The sequence below is a fragment of the Bos taurus genome, chromosome 13, assembly GCF_002263795.3.
Source record: "Bos taurus isolate L1 Dominette 01449 registration number 42190680 breed Hereford chromosome 13, ARS-UCD2.0, whole genome shotgun sequence".
Classification (NCBI taxonomy): Eukaryota; Metazoa; Chordata; class Mammalia; order Artiodactyla; family Bovidae; genus Bos; species Bos taurus.
Window position 1 is genome coordinate 32366372 of NC_037340.1, and position 19077 is coordinate 32385448.

The following is a 19077-nucleotide window of genomic DNA, read 5'->3' on the forward strand; positions in this document are numbered from 1 at the left end:
TAGGAGATGAAGAAAGATGTCAGAAGTTCCATTTTCCTTACCTCCTCAGAAAAGAACATGGATGCAAACCATAGCCTTTGGAATGTTAATCATCATATTCACCCACATCATTTCACACTCTTCTCCCTTTTTAAATGGAACTATAGGGAATAAATAATGGAATAAATAACATTTATTAGTTTCTATTATTTTAAAAGTTATTATCTATTCCATGGTTGTCGAGTGGTTAGGGCACTGTGCTTTCACTGCAGGGGGCATGGGTTCTATCTCTGGTTGGGGAACTAAGATCTTGCTTGTTGTGCAATTTGGCCAAACAAAATTAAAAAAAGAAATGACATTACAGTTGATTTACAATATTGTGTTAGTTTCAGGCATAGAGCAAAGTGATTCCACTCTTCTCCCTTTGATACCCCACCTCCTGGTATTCACACTGTTAGTATATCTCTCCTACTGAGTGTAGGCAATTCACTTCTGACCAGTTCAATATGCAGTGTCACCTGGGATTAAAATTCACTAGATTGCCAAGGACCACGTGGGCTTGAAAGGGGATTCTTCCACAGTCCAATCTTCAAAAGAAACCTCAGCCTTGGTCACCACCTGGATTGTAGCCTGATGAAACCCTAGAGTGGACGGCCCATGTGAGCCACGCCTGGACTCCCAACCCACAGAAATTATGGGATAATCAACATGTCAACCATAGCCCAAGCTTGTGGTTCAGTGTGGTACAGAAATAGATGATTCATACACCTGTTTACACAGTGATTCACTCTGAGTGACTCAGGAAGTAACTGGGAAATTAAGTGGTCACCAGGCCTCCTCATTCCAACTCTCCATTTCCATGAGCTTTCTCCATGTCTGAAAATACTGCTTTCAGCAGCACAAAAACGGTGCTTTGTGATTACCTAGAGGGGTGAGATGGAGAAGGCAATGGCACCCCACTCCAGTACTCTTGCCTGGAAAATCCCATGGATGGAGGAGCCTGGTGGGCTGCCGTCTCTGGGGTCGCACAGAGTCGGACATGACTGAAGCGACTTAGCAACAGCAGAGGGGTGAGATGGCGGGGATGGTGGGGAAAGGCTTAAGAGGGAGGGGATATATGTATACATAAAGCTGAATCAGGTTGTTGTACAGCAGAAACTAACACAACATTGTAAAGCAAATATATTCCAAAAAAAATTTTTAAGGAAGCAGAAAAAGATGGCAAGACATATCATTGTTGTCTCAAGGGGTAGCAGTGTTTACATTTGGTGCAAATCAACAGAGAACTTAACAGAAAGAAGTTCACAGATAGAGGTTTCTGGATTTCACTCAACCAATAGTCCAAGAATAGGCAGCCAGGGCTGCTAGGGTGGTTTGGGTGATACTTCTGAGGCCTAGGCTCTTCTTCTGTCTTCCTGTTTCAGTTGGAAGGGGGAGGCTCTTGTTCTTTTGCTCTTTGCCTCCCCCGGGGCCACAGCTGTGTCACTTCTACATCCCAGGCGGGAGGCCCCCTTTGATGCCCCCAGCGGACCACCACTCACATCATCTCAGGGCTGTCTCACCTGTCTTTTAAAGAGTCTGGAGAAGCAAGGGTTTTTAGTTGAGCACTTTGCTGCCCTGAAGAAATGAAGGCAGGAAGAATGGTTAACAGATAGACATCTAGCAACGTCTGCCACTCAAAGCTTCAATCCCAAAGACAGAACCATGGAAAGATGGGATAAAAGGAGGAAGGAAATAAAAAGAGTGGAAATTAATGATGTGAAAAGCTGGCTATAATTAGGATCATCAAAGCCAAAGTGAAAGGTAAATTCTGGGGGATCGTATTATTTATTTTATATTTTTATTGGAGTATAATTGCTTTATAATGTGTTACTTTCTGCTGTACAACAGGAATCAGCTATATGCATACATATATCCCCTCCCCCCACTCCTCCCATCCCACGGCTCTAGGTCATCACAGAGCATCGAGCTGAGCTCCCTGTGCTGTACAGCAGCTTGCTGCTAGCTGTCTTACACCCGGGAGTGTATATATGTCAATGCTACTCTCTCAGTCCGTCCCACCCTCCCCTTCTCACCCCTGTGTCCATATGTTCATTCTCTATGTCTGCATCTCTATTCCTGCCCTGCAGCTAGAGTCATCAGTACCATTTTTCTAGGTTCCATACTCATGTGCTGTTGTTCAGTTGCTAAGTCATGCCTGACTCTTTATAATGTCATGGACTACAGCCTGCCAGGCTTCTCAGACCATAGGATTTCCCAGGCAAGAATACTGCAGAGGGTCACCAGTCCTTCTCCAGGGTAACTTCCCGACAGAAGGATCAAACCTGTGTCTCTTGAATTGGCAGGTGGATTCTTTACTACTGAGCCACCAGGGAATCCTCATATGTGTGTTAACGTGTGATGTTTGTTTTTCTCTTTTCAACTTCACTCTGTAAGACTTTAGTTTCAATTACATTACTACAAATGACCCAATTTCTTTCCTTTTTATGGTGGAATAATATTCCAAAATCACTGTAGATGGTGACTGCAGCCATGAAATTAAAAGACGCTTACTCCTTGGAAGAAAAGTTATGACCAACCTAGATAACATATTGAAAAGCAGAGACATTACTTTGCCAACAAAGGTCCGTCTAGTCAAGGCTATGGTTTTTCCAGTGGTCATGTATGGATGTGAGAGTTGGACTGTGAAGAAAGCTGAGTGCCAAAGAATTGATGCTTTTGAAGTGTGGTGTTGGAGAAGACTCTTGAGAGTCCCTTGGACTGCAAGGAGATTCAACCAGTCCATTCTGAAGGAGATCAGCCCTGGGATTTCTTTGGAGGGAATGATGCTGAAGCTGAAACTCCAGCTTTGGAGTTTGGCTACCTCATGCGAAGAGTTGACTCATTGGAAAAGACTCTGATGCTGGGAGGGATTGGGGGCAGGAGGAGAAGGGGACGACAGAGGATGAGATAGCTGGATGGCATCACTGACTCGATGGACTTGAGTCTGAGTGAACTCCGGGAGTTGGTGATGGACAGGGAGGCCTGGCGTGCTGCGATTCATGGTGTCGCAGAGTCAGACATGACTGAGCGACTGAACTGAACTGAATATTCCAAAAGGTGAATATTTGAAATGACTTATAAAGCCATTTTTAGCAGGTCTGACACAATATAGTAGGAAAAACACTGTTTCAAAACTATGCATATAACATAATCCATTTGTTATCTTGGATAGAGACACCACCCTCTTTTTTTTTAATGCTCTTAGATATCTTTTTTTATTAGTAGTTATACATGGTTTTCATAAGGAAAAGAAAATATTGTTTGAAAGTTGCACATAAAATACGTGTTTTTTAAAAATCATGTTTACTATTTCCAAATCAAAGATCATCTAAATGTTAACATTTAAAACAGGTGACATCTTCTAACTGTTGGAGATACAGTGATGTCACAGAATCAGGAGATGAATAAGACTCTAGTGTCTACCCTGTAAATGCTGTCTTTCAATTGAACATCAAGATTTTCCTCTGAGAAAACAGTTGAAGAAGGAGTAGTGTTTGTTTCAAATGCCTAGTGGGTAGACCTATTATGTATTACAGAAAAGGAGAGCCTGAAGTTCTATTTGTTTTAAAGTTTTACTTCTTTTCTGAAGAAAAATTTTTCCCTGAGAACTTTTGTGCTGTAGGACTTTTGAGGAGAATTCAAAAATCAAAATGTAGCACATCATTATTATTTTTTTCTTTTTTAAAAAATACCTATCTGTATCACATGAACTTTTAAATTTTTTTATTAAAATTAAAAAAAAAAAACAACTCTACCCAATACTATATAATGACCTATACAGGAAAAGATTATTTTATTTATGATGAACTTTTGCCTGATTCCTTTGTGTAGCCCATGATTCATTGTAAAAAGAAACCTAGACTTAACAAATAAAAATGGAATCACATTGCAACAGACAGTTGCTTGCTGGTATAAGCACCAAGTTTGATGAATACAGGCCTGGATTTCTGGTGTCATCTACTAGCTATGTGACCTGGGGATTTTAGAAATGTACAGTGAGAAGAAGTTCATTAGGTTCAGGACCTCCTGGTGGGCCAGTGGGTAAGAATCTGTCTGCCAATACAGGGAACACAGTTTTGAGCCCTGACCCAGTACAGTCCCACATGCCATGGGGAAACTAAGCGTGTGCACCCTAGAGCCCATGCTCTGCAAAAAGAGAAGGGTATCCCAACAAGAAGCCCGAAAACCACAACCAGAGAAAGCCCTCACAAAGCAATGATGACCCAGTGCAGCCAAAAATAAATTTAAAAAAATGAAATTAATTAGGTTCAGTTGAAATCACATGAGAAAATACATGTGAGGTTACTTAGCCCAGTGCCTAGGCATTAAAGACAATTCAAAAATGTTCATAAACTTTATTTAGTTATGACTTAGGGAGGTTAGAGTCTTGGAAAAGAGGGAAGAAGACAGCATAATGGGAGGACAGGGGGAAGAGCAAGGCCCAGAAGTAGCTCAGAGTCTTAGGACCTCATCTGACTGCCAGAGATGGCCCCACACAGTGAACTGGAAGCTCAGGAAGAGGGACACATGCAGTCCTACCACGAGCTCAGAGTCTCCTTTTCTCAGGACATTTGCTGGAATATTCACATAATAAATCCATAAATCTGTGATGATTATGGAAGTAAATGATGATCCCTAGGGTTGAACAGTACACAACCTACAAAACTGTGCATGGCCACCCTGAATGATACAAGATGTCTCTACACTTTATTCAGCCTCTTCTGAAGTGGCTGCCATCTTATATTTCATGTTACCTGGTGGGGCCCTTTAAATTCTTTCCAGGTCAAGGCATTATATTGATACGCTGCTGCTGCTAAGTCGCTTCAGTCATGTCCGACTCTGTGCGACCCCATAGACGGCAGCCCACCAGGCTCCTCTGTCCCTGGGATTCTCCAGGCAAGAATACTGGAGTGGGTTGCCATTTCCTTCTCCAATGTGTGAAAGTGAAAAGTGAAAGTGAAGTTGCTCAGTTGTGTCCAACTCATAGCACCCCAAGGACTATACCCTACCAGGCTCCTCCATCCATGGGATTCTTCAGGCAAGAATACTGGAGTGGATTGCCATTGCCTTCTCCAATATTGATATGAGGTAGAAGTTTGAAACTCAGATCACACAGCACGGCAAAGAATTGGAGCTGCAGGTAGGACAGATTAATGTCTTTCAGCTTCCCTTCCACCTCCTGTCTACTACATCTTCCTGCGTCAACACAGGAGATGCAGGCTTGACCCTGGGTCAGGAAAATTTCCTGGAGAAGGAAATGGAAACACACTCTAGTATTCCTGCCTGGGAAATCCCATGGACAGAGGAGCCTCAGTTCAGTTCAGTTCAGTTCAGTCACTCAGTCGTGTCTGACTCTCTGCGACCCCATGGACTGCAGCACTCCAGGCCTCCCTGTCCATCACCAACTCCCAGAGTTTACTCAAACTCATGCCCATTGAGTCAGTGATGCCACCCAACCATCTTATCCTCTATCGTCCCCTTCTCCTCCCACCTTCAATCTTTTCCAGCATCAGGGTCTTTTCAAATAAGTCAGCTCTTCACATCAGATAGCCAAAGTATTGGAGTTTCAGCTTCAACATCAGTACTTCCAATAAATATTTAGGACTGATTTTCTTTAGAATGGACTGGTTGAATCTCCTCGAGTCCAAGGGACTCTTAAGAGTCTTCTCCAACACCACAGTTCAAAAGCATCAATTCTTCGGCACTCAGCTTTCTTTATAGTTCGACTCTCACATCCATACATGACTACTGGAAAAACCATAGCCTTGACTAGACAGACCTTTGTTGGCAAAGTAATAGCTCTGCTTTTTAATATGCTGCCTGGGTTGGTCATAACTTTTCTTCCAAGGAATAAGCGCCTTTTAATTTCATGGCCGCAGTCATCATCTGCAGTGATTTTGGAGCCCAGAAAAATAAAGTCTGCCACTGTTTCCACTGTTTCTCCATCTATTTGCCATGAAGTGATGGGACCAGATGCCATGATCTTAGTTTTTCTGGATGTTGAGTTTTAAGCCAACTTTTTCACTCTCCTCTTTCACTTTCATCAAGAAGTTCTTTAGTTCTTCTTCACTTTCTGCCATAAGGGTGGTGTCATCTGCATATCTGAGGTTATTGATATTTCTCCAAACAATCTTGATTCCAGTTTGTGCTTCATCCAGCCCAGCATTTCTCATGATGTACTCTGCATATAAGTTAAATAAGCAGGGTGACAATATACAGCCTTGACGTACTCCTTTTCCTAGAAAAAGGAATACAGAGGAGCCCAGTAGGCAACAATCCATGGGACTGCAATAGAATTGGACAGGACTTAGTAACTAAACAACAACTTATCAGGAGATACTGCAGCAGATGAAACTATTTCCAAATTAGTAAATCCTTGTTAATCCTTGTAAATATCAACCAGGAGTCAATGAGCTCCTTCTTTGTACATAAAGGGGGTTAATTTACACCTGAAACTCATTATCCCCAGAGGTTGGTTTGGATTGCAAATACAACCATGCTTAAGCAAGGTTGATTTCAGGGTTGTTGGGGAAGCAGGCAGGTTGGGGATGAAGAGTTAACAGCTATAACCCAGATCAGATGAAGAAAGCGACACCTCACTGTTCAGCCAAGTGCTTCCTCCTTCTTCCTTGGGATCTGCCTGCCTTCCAGCCTTCCTCCAAGGCTTCTCCTTGCCTCTCCTATTGGCTGTCTCACTCTGAGGCAGGAAGAGAAATCTGGTCGGTGGCTGACTTAGGTATGACTCCGAGGGGAGACCAAGCCTCCAGGCAAATGATACAGACTGTGTCCTGAGGGAAAAGTTCCCTTAGTTGAGAGCCTCTTAGCTCCTGGGTGGCCTGGTTGAGGTGCTGGGATCAGCTGAGACTAGTAATGGGTGTTTGAGAATTCCTGCAGGAAGTAATTTGCTGGGGCTCTAAGAGGGGCGGATCCCTAGCCACAGGGCATCTGAGACTAGAAAACACAGGACTTCAGGCTGGATATCCATCTGGGAATCCGGAGAAAGATCTCAAAGTTCCAGCAGAGGGCGCTCTCCCAGGACCACTTCATAGCCAATCAAGATGCAGCTCTGTTCTAACCTGGAAAATTATACGGAGGGACTTGGGCGGGGAGGGCCGATCTGGGAACCTGATGATTGGAAGTGGGCCAGGAAGCAAGGGCTTAATTCCAGAAATAAGGCAGAGCTGAAGTTATGAAAAGCAGCAGGTGACAAGAGGACTGGATAATTCGCTCAGTAGACTTTGGGCTACTTAGTTACCAGCTCCCTGGGTCCCTGAGACTGAGATGGGACAGAGCCTACAAATGATGCTCAGGTGGTTCCAGCTGCTGAGTGGGCAGCAGGTCGGGAGCAGGAGCTTGCTGAGAACTTTGCCCAAGGTGCCTTCTCTGGTCCTGAGTCCATTTCCTGTTCTGCATCCACCTCCACGGCTGGTAGGTCTTGACCACCTCCTCACTCCTCTGTTGGACGCATGGTTTTGGACTCTTACTTCAGGAACATCTTCCCACAGATGTCGAGAGATACAGGCCACGGCCCTTCCCCTGACAGTTTAGATAAATCTTGAGTGTTCCCTGATATGTGGGTCAAGAGCAGCCGGGCGGTTTCTGGAAGCGCTGGCCTTCCGTATTTCTAACAGGCTTACCTGCATTGTCCTAGGATCATTTCACTCTTGTTCCCAATCTTCATACCCGATGAACATTTGAGAACAAGTATCTCACCTTCTTTGTTTTTTGCCTTGGTCTCCCTCCCCAACCACCACCTCAGAACCCAACTCAGAAATCCCTCTCCTTTGCCTGCGCTTTTCAGATTCATTTTGTGTCTCTGGAGCCTCTGTGCTGTTTCCATGTCCACTTTGAAATCTTGGGTGTTTAACTTCTCTTACCGCCTATAAAATTTACCACATTTGTTCTTTCAGTCATTTATTCCCTAATAAGTTAGCGAGAGCTCGTTTCACAGCACCGGAGGGCATGATGTAATTACTTCTAACACAGAATCTGAGATCAGAATATACACAGCTAATTAAAGTTTCCCACTTAAGTCCCAGGTAAGAATTTCCTCTAGCACATGCTTTTTTTTTTTTTTTTTTGAAAAATAGACTTAAGAACGCCTGAAATTGTTTAAAATCCTGTAGCTTATAAAATAAAGCTCTAATGAGCCTGTCTTTCTTTTTTTTTTAACAGATCTTTGGTTTGAGTGTGGATAAAGCAGTTATCACAAAATCATCTGAGAAATAAAAGAAATCTTGATTTAACATGAAAACCTTTCCATTGTGTAAGTGAACTCGTTTGACCTAGATCTGTCCTTTAAAGGGCAATTGGCTGTAAGAAATTCTAAGGTTGTTCTCAGAATTCTAAGACAATTGGTAAATATTGATATAAAAAGTCGGGTTCATTAGCGACACCGATTTGATTTTCCTGAAAATCGGCCAGACGGAAAGTTCTCACTTTTGTCCACCTTCATTGTTACTCTCCATAGCAACTGAAAACTTTTCTGGGCTGAAATAATCCTCTCTAGCTCCCAGCGCACAGTCAAGGAATTTTAAAAACAGAGGACTTTGTAACCACGAAATACCCTCCAAGATTTAAAAGGCCACAGAGCTCCAGATAAATAATCATTTATCTTTCTTCTGAAGGTAAGCACTGGGTTTAGAAATGTTTGTATCATCCTCTGTCATTTTTTAAATGCTAACATAAGAATCTTAAACTTGCTCTCTCTTTTTAAACCATAAAAGTAATCCTAGTATTTTTGTTACTACCCCACAGCCATTTTAGATCATCTCTGGGCCAAGATCTGCCATGAGATGCTGTTAACATTTTGCATTCCTTAAGCAATCGGTTGAAGAGATTAATATTTTTTTTCCAGAAAGCTGATTGGCTCTAAAGTTGTCCTTTTCACTTCTGTAGTGAGCCCCAAATATGTGGATTTATCATGCTTCATGTGGACTTGAAACTCTCTTGTTTTTCTAAGATAGTTCGTACTTTTAATCAGCTGAAAACTAACCAGCATTTTCTGGACATTACTGTTTTCGTCCTTTCCTTTTTGAAAATCTTCTAACTCAATGTGATATCTGTAATGTATTCAAATTTATTTTCTGTTTACTTTTATTGACTTACTTCACTAATGAGGCCCATAAATCAATGGGTTAAAATGAGGATGTTTCCTGTTGGAGCTGTGGAGAGATAAATAAGGAGTTTGGGATTAACATATATACACTACTATACATACAATAGGTAAACAACAAGAATTCCTACTGTATAGCACAGGAAACTATAGTCAATATCTTATAATAACCTAATAGACAAGAATCTGAAAAAAAAAGAATATATATATATATATATGTATAACTGAATCACTTTCCAGTACACTTGAAACTAATACAGCATTGTACCTCAACTTAAAAATGGAGAGTCTTTCCTGCTCTTTTTTAAAAATTGAAGTATAGTTGCTGTACAATGTTGTGTTAGTTTCTGCTTTACAACAAAGTGAATCAGCTATAAGTATAGATATATTCCCTTCCCTCTTGAGCCTCCTTCCCTCACCCCGCTTCCCCATCCCACCTATCTAGGTCATCAGAGAGCACTGAGCTGAGCTCTGTGTGCTATATAGCAGCTTCCCACTAGTTATCTTTTTATACATCTGGGTTTTATGACTTGTAGCACCTTTAGGACAGACAGTGAAATGTGTTCTCCCTATCTTTTGACTCTATGTCTAGTTCCCAGAGAGGCAATATAACTCACTTCTTGGCTGTTGTACAGTTTGAAAGTCTAAACCCACCATAGTTTCCTGCCAGTGGGGGTTATGAACAACCTACAGATCCCCCATTGTTTAGAAACAGCTTGTCATTGCCAATCTACTTAGCCACCCAGTTAATGAATCTTTTCAAACCTCTTGCAGGCACAATAATTAAAGCCTTCATTTCCCCCCTTTCCACTGACATTCCTCCAGCTACAAGTTGACACCGTGAACACCAACCCATCCTCCTCCATCAGAGCAGACTCGGGGTAGAGGAAGAGTGGAGATGTGCTTCTGGACAAAGCCTTCTGTATCCTGGGTGTCCTTGTTCCTTCTACTCAGCCTTGATCCCTCAACTGAGACAGAAAAACCCTCAACTCAGGACAGCAGCAGCACTTGGAGTCCAGGGCAACTGACGGAAGTTCTACGGGTTCTCTCTGCTGATGACCCCCGTCCCCTGAACCACTCAAGAAGCCTCATCAGAACATTGCTGGAGAAAACTGGGTGCCCTCGGAGGACAGATGGAAGGCAAGGAGACTGCAATCTGGTTAGTGTGATAGAATGGGATCAGGGACTGAGCGTGTTCACAAGAGCCATGCATTTCACAGTCACTTATTTCAGGAAAGCAAAATCAGACACAAACCTTCCAATATCTGAGTGACCAATGCATTACGGTGTAATAACCCCCATATGCCAGATCATACAGTAGGCTGCATATGGCATTTAAAGACATGGAGAAATTGTTTATATTAAAATGATAATAAGCCTTCTATAAGCCTTGCTACAACCCTTCTGCAGGCTTAGAAGTATGTATTTGCAAGTATGCACTATTAGTTCCCTCTTCTTTCTGACTTACTAATCCTTTTTATTTGCAGTGACCTTGAATGTGATTGGTTAGATAGATGCTGCTTGTTTTCTGAGGCAAATAATACCATCTACTATTTGTCTAGCATTGAATTTTTAAGTACTTTCTCCTAAATATCGGCAGGTGTGTTTTAATATTTCGTATCATGGGGAATTAATGAATTGGATGATTGTCTTCTCTTTTTTTTAATTTTACTTTATTTTTAAACTTTACAATATTGTATTAATTTTGCCAAATATTGAAATGAATCCGCCACAGGTATACCTGTGTTCCCCATCCTGAACCCTCCTCCCTCCTCCCTCCCCATACCCTCCCTCTGGGTCGTCCCAGTGCACCAGCCCCAAGCATCCAGTATCGTGCATCGAACCTGGACTGGTGACTCGTTTCATACATGATATTATACATGTTTCAATGCCATTCTCCCAAATCTCCCCACTCTCTCTCTCTCCCACAGAGTCCATAAGACTGATCTATACATCACTGTCTCTTTTGCTGTCTTCTACACAGGGTTATTGTTACCATCTTTCTAAATTCCATATATATGCATTAGTATACTGTATTGGTGTTTTTCTTTCTGGCTTACTTCACTCTGTATAATAGGTTCCAGTTTCATCCATCTCATTAGAACTGATTCAAATGTATTCTTTTTAATGGCTGAGTAATTGTCTTCTTTAAAATGGGGAATCTGAGCTGGGGAAGGGAAGTGCGATCAGTGGGGCTGAAATGAGATCCAGGGTCCCAGAGGCCCATTTTCCAGCCATTTCCTAGTCTATTAAGTGACTCTCAAACCCTGGCTATCCATCAGCATCACCTGGCCAGGCTTCACAAAATACTCAGAATACTTGAAACTTCCTTCTCCAGACATCAAGATTTCACTTGCCCAGGAATTTTTTTTTTTTAATCTCTGCAAGGCACTTTAATGTAAAATCAGAATTAATGTAAAAACCAACATTTAATGTAAAATCAGAATGTCTCCATTGGGGGAAAGGGAGTTTGACAAGAGCATCCCCAGCAGTAAGAGCCTATGTTTTAAAAATGACCACAGGGATTTCCCTGGTGGTCCAGTAGCTAAGAATCTGAGTTCCCAATGCAGGGGGCCTGGGTTTGATCCCTGGTCAGGGAACTAGATCCCACATGCCTCAACTCTTTGCTGCAACTAAAGATACTGCATGCCACAACTATAGAACCAGCACAGCCAAATAAATAAAACATTTTTTAAAAAAATGACTGCAAACAACAACAACAAAAAACAGACCAAAGCATTCTCAGCATCCCTTTCCTGACTGATTAGATTTTTTTCAGAATGACCTCACAAATAAGTAAGTAAATAAATGAAGACATGACTAAATAAGAGAAGCGAAATCATTTCCCCCCAGAATAAGTTTTGGCAGATTTTCTCAATCACGCTTAGTTCTGAGGGAAACATTTCCTGGCCAAGTGTTTTGTTTTTTGTTTTTCATGACAGAAGGGTCTGGCTAACAGAATTTTTCTCTGCTCTGTGCAAACAATAAATAATTCAATAATTAGTAAAACTCCCAAGGGTTCCCAGAGAAAACATGTGTTGTGAGAGGCAGCTCATCTGTGATGACATTAATTTATATATATAGCAACAGAAGACTTCCCACCGGAAATAACTAGGAGTCATATCTTATTAATGTCCTCTGAGAATTTGCTTCAGAGAAATGGTCTCCTCTAACGACATGAAGTGCCTTATTAAGGCTGGTCCAGTATTAGTTTAGCAGGGTAAGGGCAGGATGTAAACAGGCAAGATTGGTCTCCATTTTTGGAGGGGGGGTGGGTAGAATAGGTTGTTTGTACATTTTTGTTTTGTTTTGTTTTCTGTGATATTAACAAGTGTTTGGCCAATTTAGCTTCTGTTTGAATTAATTCTTATTCCTAGGAAGTGAAACACTGTAACACCTTTACTCTCCTGCTGCTGCTGTTTGTTTTTCTAAGAGACTAAAGTTGGGGGGGGGAAATGCAAATCTCAGCTTCACCTCCTCAGAAGGATCTAGTTTACCCAAACACCCATGATCTAAGCAAGGAGTCCATGAAATCTGTGTTCATTCACACACACACAAAACAAACTCCCTGATTTCGCAAATACCCACATTCTGTGCAAACCACAAATCTTCACCTTGTTGTTGAATTCTTTTTTTTCTTTTTTTTTTTGGTCTTTTTAGGGACTTTATCCATTGAGAGGGTGCCTATCAGAAGTTTTCTGATTATAGAAAGGGCAAGGGGATGAGATCATGTTCTTAAAAAAGAGATCAAAGAGTATCTTGAATGTGTGGGGAGGAAATAAGTTCCCAATTTTATTTCAGATCTAGGTAAAAACTGAATTTTTAAAAAATGGATCTGAAGTTTTAGAGAGTGTTGTGTTTTAAAATAAATCCATTCAAGCTGCTGTCTTTGAAAAATAGACACTCTTGTCTGATTGTGGCTCTTTTTTTTTTTTTTTTTCTTTTAGTGAGAAGAGTGAGAAGAGTGTTTTAATACATTTAAAGAGGGATTCAGTTCAGTTCCGTTCAGTTCAGTCGCTCAGTCCTGTCTGACTCTTTGCGATCCCATGAATTAATTACAGGATGCTTGGGCCTGGTGCACTGGGATGTTGGCAATTTGATCTTTGGTTCCTCTGCTTTTTCTAAAACCAGCTTGAACATCCGGAAGTTCACGGTTCACGTATTGCTGAAGCTTGGCTTGGAGAATTCTGGACATTACTTTACTAGAGTGTGAGATGAGTGCAATTGTGTGTAGTTTGAGCACTCTTTGGCATTGCCTTTCTTTGGGATTCCGTTCAGTTCAGTCGTTGAGTCGTGTCCGACCCTGCAACCCCATGAATCGCAGCACGCCAGGCCTCCCTGTCCATCACCAACTCCTGGAGTTCACTCAGACTCACGTCCATCGAGTTAGTGATGCCATCCAGCCATCTCATCCTCTGTCGTCCCCTTCTCCTCCTGCCCCCAATCCCTCCCAGCATCAGAGTCTTTTCCAATGAGTCAACTCTTCGCATGATGTGGCCAAAGTACCGGAGTTTCAACTTTAGCATCATTCCTTCAAAAGAAATCCCAGGGCTGATCTCCTTCAGAAGGACTGGTCGGATCTCCTTGCAGTCCAAGGGACTCTCAAGAGTCTTCTCGAACACCACAGTTCAAAAGCATCAATTCTTTGGCACTCAGCTTTCTTCACAGTCCAACTCTCACATCCATACATGACCACTGGGAAAACCATAGCCTTGACTAGATGGACCTTTGTTGGCAAAGTAATGTCTGCTTTTGAATATGCTATCTAGGTTGGTCATAACTTTTCTTCCAAGGAGTAAGCGTCTTTTAATTTCATGGCTACAGTCACCATCTGCCGTGATTTTGGAGCCCAAAAAAATAAAGTCTGACACAGTTTCCACTGTTTCCCCACCTATTCCCCATGAAGTGATGGGACCAGATGCCATGATCTTGGTTTTCCAAATGTTGAGCTTTAAGCCAACTTTTTCACTCTCCACTTTCACTTTCATCAACAGGCTTTTGAGTTCCTCTTCACTTTCTGCCATAAGGGTGGTGTCATCTGCATATCTGAGGTGATTGATATTTCTCCTGGCAATCTTGATTCCCGCTTGTGCTTCTTCCAGCCCAGAATTTCTCATGATGTACTCTGCATATAAGTTAAATAAGCAGGGTGACAATGTATAGCCTTGACGTACTCCTTTTCCTATTTGGAGCCAGTCTGTTGTTCCATGTCCAGTTCTAACTGTTGCTTCCTGACCTGCATACAAATTTCTCAAGAGGCAGGTCAGGTGGTCTGGTATTGCCATCTCTTTCAGAATTTTCCACAGTTTATTGTGATCCACACAGTCAAAGGCTTTGGCATAGTCAATAAAGCAGAAATAGATGTTTTTCTGGAACTCTCTTGCTTTTTCCATGATCCAGCGGATGTTGGCAATTTCATCTCTGGTTCCTCTGCCTTTTCTAAAACCAGCTTGAACATCAGGAAGTTCACGGTTCACGTATTGCTGAAGCCTGGCTTGGAGAATTTTGAGCATTACTTTACTAGCGTGTGAGATGAGTGCAATTGTGCGGTAGTTTGAGCATTCTTTGGAATTGCCTTTCTTTGGGATTGGAATGAAAACTGACCTTTTCCAGTCCTGTGGCCACTGCTGAGTTTTCCAAACTTGCTGGCATATTGAGTGCAGCACTTTCACAGCATCATCTTTCAGGATTTGAAATAGCTCAACTGGAATTCCGTCACCTCCACTAGCTTTATTCATAGTGATGCTTTCTAAGGCCCACTTAACTTCACATTCCAGGATGTCTGGCTCTAGGTGAGTGATCACACCATCATGATTATCTGGGTCATGAAGATCTTTTTTATACAGTTCTTCTGTGTATTCCTGCCACCTCTTCTTAATATCTTCTGCTTCTATTCAGTTCAGTTCAGTCACTCAGTCCTGTCCGACTCTTTGAGACCCCATGAACTACAACACGCCAGGCCTCCCTGTCCATCACCAACTCCCGGAGTTGACTCAGACTCACGTCCATCGAGTCAGTGATGCCATCCAGCCATCTCATCCTGTCATCCCCTTCTCCTCCTGCCCCCAATCCCTCCCAGCATCAGAGTCTTTTCCAATGAGTCAACTCTTCGCATGAGGTGGCCAAAGTACTGGAGTTTCAGCTTTAGCATCATTCCTTCCAAAGAAATCCCAGGGCTGATCTCCTTCAGAATGGATTGGTTGAATCTCCTTGCAGTGAAAGGGATTCTCAAGAGTCTTCTCCAACACCACAGTTCAAAAGCATCAATTCTTTGGCACTCAACTTTCTTCACAGTCCAACTCTCACATCCATACATGACCACTGGAAAAACCAAAAGAAAAACTGCTTCTGTTAGGTCCATACAATTTCTGTCCTTTATCGAGCCCATCTTTGCATGAAATATTCCCTTGGTATCTCTAATTTTCTTGAAGAGATCTCTAGTCTTTCCCGTTCTGTTGTTTTCCTCTATTTCTTTGCATTGATCACTGAGGAAGGCTTTCTTATCTCTTCTTGCTATTCTTTGGAACTCTGCTTTCAGATGCTTATATGTTTCCTTTTCTCCTTTGCTTTTCGCTTCTCTTCTTTTCACAGCTATTTGTAAGGCCTCCCCAGACAGCCATTTTGCTTTTTTTGCATTTCTTTTCCATGGGGATGGTCTTGATCCCTGTCTCCTGTACAGTGTCACGAACCTCCATCCATAGTTCATCAGGCACTCTATCTATTAGATCTAGTCCCTTAGATATATCAGATCTAATCCCTTCTTTTGGATTGCTGCCACTGCTAGGTTGCTTCAGTCGTGTCCGACTCTGTGTGACGCCATAGACAGCAGCCCACTAGGCTCCTCTGTCCCTGGGATTCTCCAGGCAAGAATACTGGAGTGGGTTGCCATACTCCAAGAGAATGGATTGCACTTAGGTAATGATGAGAACTGTGATGAAACCTGCTTGGGTTTCAGGCATGGTAAAGGGAAAAGAATCTGGTTTGAAGTCAACATTAGGAGCATACCCCTTGTTCTGGTACCTTCTAGCTGTTGAGTCACCGAGGTGCTGATTCCCTCCCCTGGGGGCTGCTGGTGAGATCACATGTCCATCTGTGAATGTATTTAGGAACTCAAACTCTCTTCTTCCACATGTATTCACAGAAATGTCCAGTACCAACCCTGTTTTGGTATATTGGAGCTGCGTTTGTGAAGGACCGTCAGACTGGAAAAATCAGACTTTTCCTCAGTGTACCCTTCCTGCCTGCCCTTCAGCCTCACCTCAGCTGTCCCAGAGGTTTGGGGTTTTTAACCAAGATCTCCAGGTGATTCTCAGACACATTCAAAGAGAATTGATGCTTTAAGCTCCTGTATTTAAACCCCTCCCTGTCCCCTATTTCTCAGAACTACCATGGGGTAAAGTGTGAAAAGGATCAAACTTTATCTTGTTTATGGAGCAAGTTTATCTGAACTCTTCTCAGTTAAGACTTTTCTTTCTGTCACTCAGAAATGCCACTAAATCTAGTACAGACCCACAAAAACGTAGTGCCCACCATCAGCTGCCATCGTTCCAGATCTTTCTTTGAAAGGAAAAGGAAGAAATATAATTTCCCTCTTATGTTTTACAGTCAACTGTTAGCACCCCCCATCTCCCTTCTAAGCAGACCTTATAAAAATCTAAGAACTTAAAGAAGGCAGTAGATTTACCCATAATTCCAAGTCAAATTCTCAATGTCTTTTGGTTTAAAATCCTGCAGGTTCTGACAACTGCTTCATTAGCGTAAAAAAAAAATATTTCATACAGCTCTTTGTCATTGAGGCTGGAGCCTGAAATACACAGGCATTACACGAAAAGCTGGATTAAGCAGCTGGGAGAAGGCAATTTGATTTGGCTCCAGGGTGTCACACAAAATTTCTACCAAATATCTGAGTAGTCCATTTAACTGAGTAGAAAATGCTTCTCACATTTTGAGTAGTCTTTTTACCAAAGTTTATTTCCTTATAAAGTTGAAAAACGAATTCCTAGAATCTGTGGGTTTTGTTTTTTTTTTCCCCATCTTAAACCTTATGCCTCCACCTGACAAGATTAGAAGGAAATCAGTGGATTATTTCTGAGTGAGTCCATTCTTTTTTAACAAAGAATCCGTTCACTGGAGTCAGAGCCTGGGACAGATCCAATGCCCATGGGGTGCCACTATTTGCAGACTTTTACTAAACATCTCCTCTCAAACCACAACCAAAGCACTTCTGAAAACTGTAACAACAAAAACAAATCTAGTGGTGATGAGCTGAAAATTCCAGTCCCCCACCAACCTCTAGAGGCCGCCTGTGACATCCGTGCCCAGAAGAGAATCCATATTTTCTTATGTTACCTCTTCTAATTCTCCCTGCAGTGTTCTTTCCTCAAGCCACAGCCTTCTGTATTAAGGTAATTTGTCTAAGATTCAAATATCAGAGCACAAAGTTTTCAGCCCGTGGCCCTTTGATTCACCATTAAGTTTCACTTCAGCTGGCCTTAAAAAACTAAAACTAAAGCAGGGAGTAGGAAAACCTCTGGTCGTTCAAGATGACCAAACTCTCTAATCAGACAAATGAAATGCTTCCACAACTTTTTAAAAGCTTTTCAAAGTGAGAAACTGATTTACCTTGCAAGTTGTAAGCATTTTACAAACTAATTCTGGCATGACCATCTGCATAAATACAGATCTTACCCTCTTTTTAAAATATTTTTTGTATTCGTTTGTTTTTGGCTATGCTGGGCTTTTGTTGCTGTACACAGGCTTTCTGTAGTTGCAGCAAGGTAGGGGATACTCTCTAGTGATGCAAAGGCTTCTTACTGCAGTGACTTCTCTTGTTTTGGAACACAGGCTTTAGATGCATGGGCTTCAATAGCTGAGGCGCGTGGATTCAGTAATTACACACGTGGGCTTGGCTACCCCATGGCATGTGGGATCTTAGTTCCCTGACCAGGGATCAAACTGGTGTCCCCTGCATTGCAAAGTGGATTCTTAACCACTTAACTCCCAGGAAAGCCCAGATCTTACCCTCTTCTCCACTACCTTGTGCCACACCCCTCCTCCCCACCTGTAGAAAGGTCCACAGCAAAAGCATGGAGAAGGAACCATGAGTGGACCAAGGTCTCAGGCAGCTTGGATGGGATGAAGAGTGGCCATAGACACTGCTGTGTGCAACCAGCACACAGCCACACCTGGGCCACAGAAATGTGGTTTGGTGGCCTCACGGAGGTTCTATGTGTTCTTGACACTCTTCTTCCCGTCTATCCAGTGCTATCAAGCAACCTCCTAATTGACCCAATTTTACTGGGTAAGGGGCTGCACAGTAAATACGTAGGTGATCCACAGCTGGTTTCCATGACACAAAACAAAGGAATGAGAATATAGTCTGTGAATGGCAGAGCAGGAATTAAGACTGGGCAGCCACTATCAACTGTGTGGTTTTAGGTACATTACTCACCCTCTCTTAAACTTGGCTTACACATATACTAAGGGTATTCTTCCTCATAGAAGGAAAAATTTCGGAGAAGGCAGTGGCAACCCACTCCAGTACTCTTGCCTGGAAAATCCCATGGATGGAGGAGCCTGGTAGGCTGCAGTCCATGGGGTCGCTAAGAGTCGGAAATGACTGAGCAACTTTACTTTCACTTTTCACTTTCACGCATTGGAGAAGGAAATGGCAACCCACTCCAGTGTTCTTGCCTGGAGAATCCCAGGGACGGGAGAGCCTGGTGGGTTGCCATCTATGGGGTTGCACAGAGTCGGACACGACTCTTGCTATAGAAAGAAAAATTTAGTTCATACTTGATTCTGTGCATATTTAAATCTTTGCATACTGCATATAAATATACCTATTAACTCATTACACATTAAATAATTGGTCAATTAGTATTCTGAATGCTGTCTATTGTGCAGAAATATTTGGTGGATAATGATATAAACTGGGCACA

At 42.3% G+C, this 19077-nt stretch overlaps 1 protein-coding gene across 7 annotated transcripts in view; it reads left to right on the top strand.

The window, feature by feature from the left end:
- Window positions 1–8437: 8437 nt before the first annotated feature.
- Window positions 8438–19077, top strand: part of SLC39A12 (solute carrier family 39 member 12) — an 84321-nt gene continuing 73681 nt past the window's right edge. Inside the window, exons 1-2 of one of the 7 annotated variants that reach the window (XM_025000653.2) lie at window positions 8438–8648; window positions 9911–10295. In XM_025000653.2, the coding sequence (XP_024856421.1) occupies window positions 10035–10295 (261 nt within the window). In that variant the 5' untranslated portion in view covers window positions 8438–8648; window positions 9911–10034. Of the gene's footprint in view, window positions 8649–9910; window positions 10296–16277; window positions 16439–19077 lie in introns of those variants that run through there. The other 6 variants (XM_025000649.2, XM_025000650.2, XM_025000654.2 and 3 more) reach the window with 6 other exon arrangements.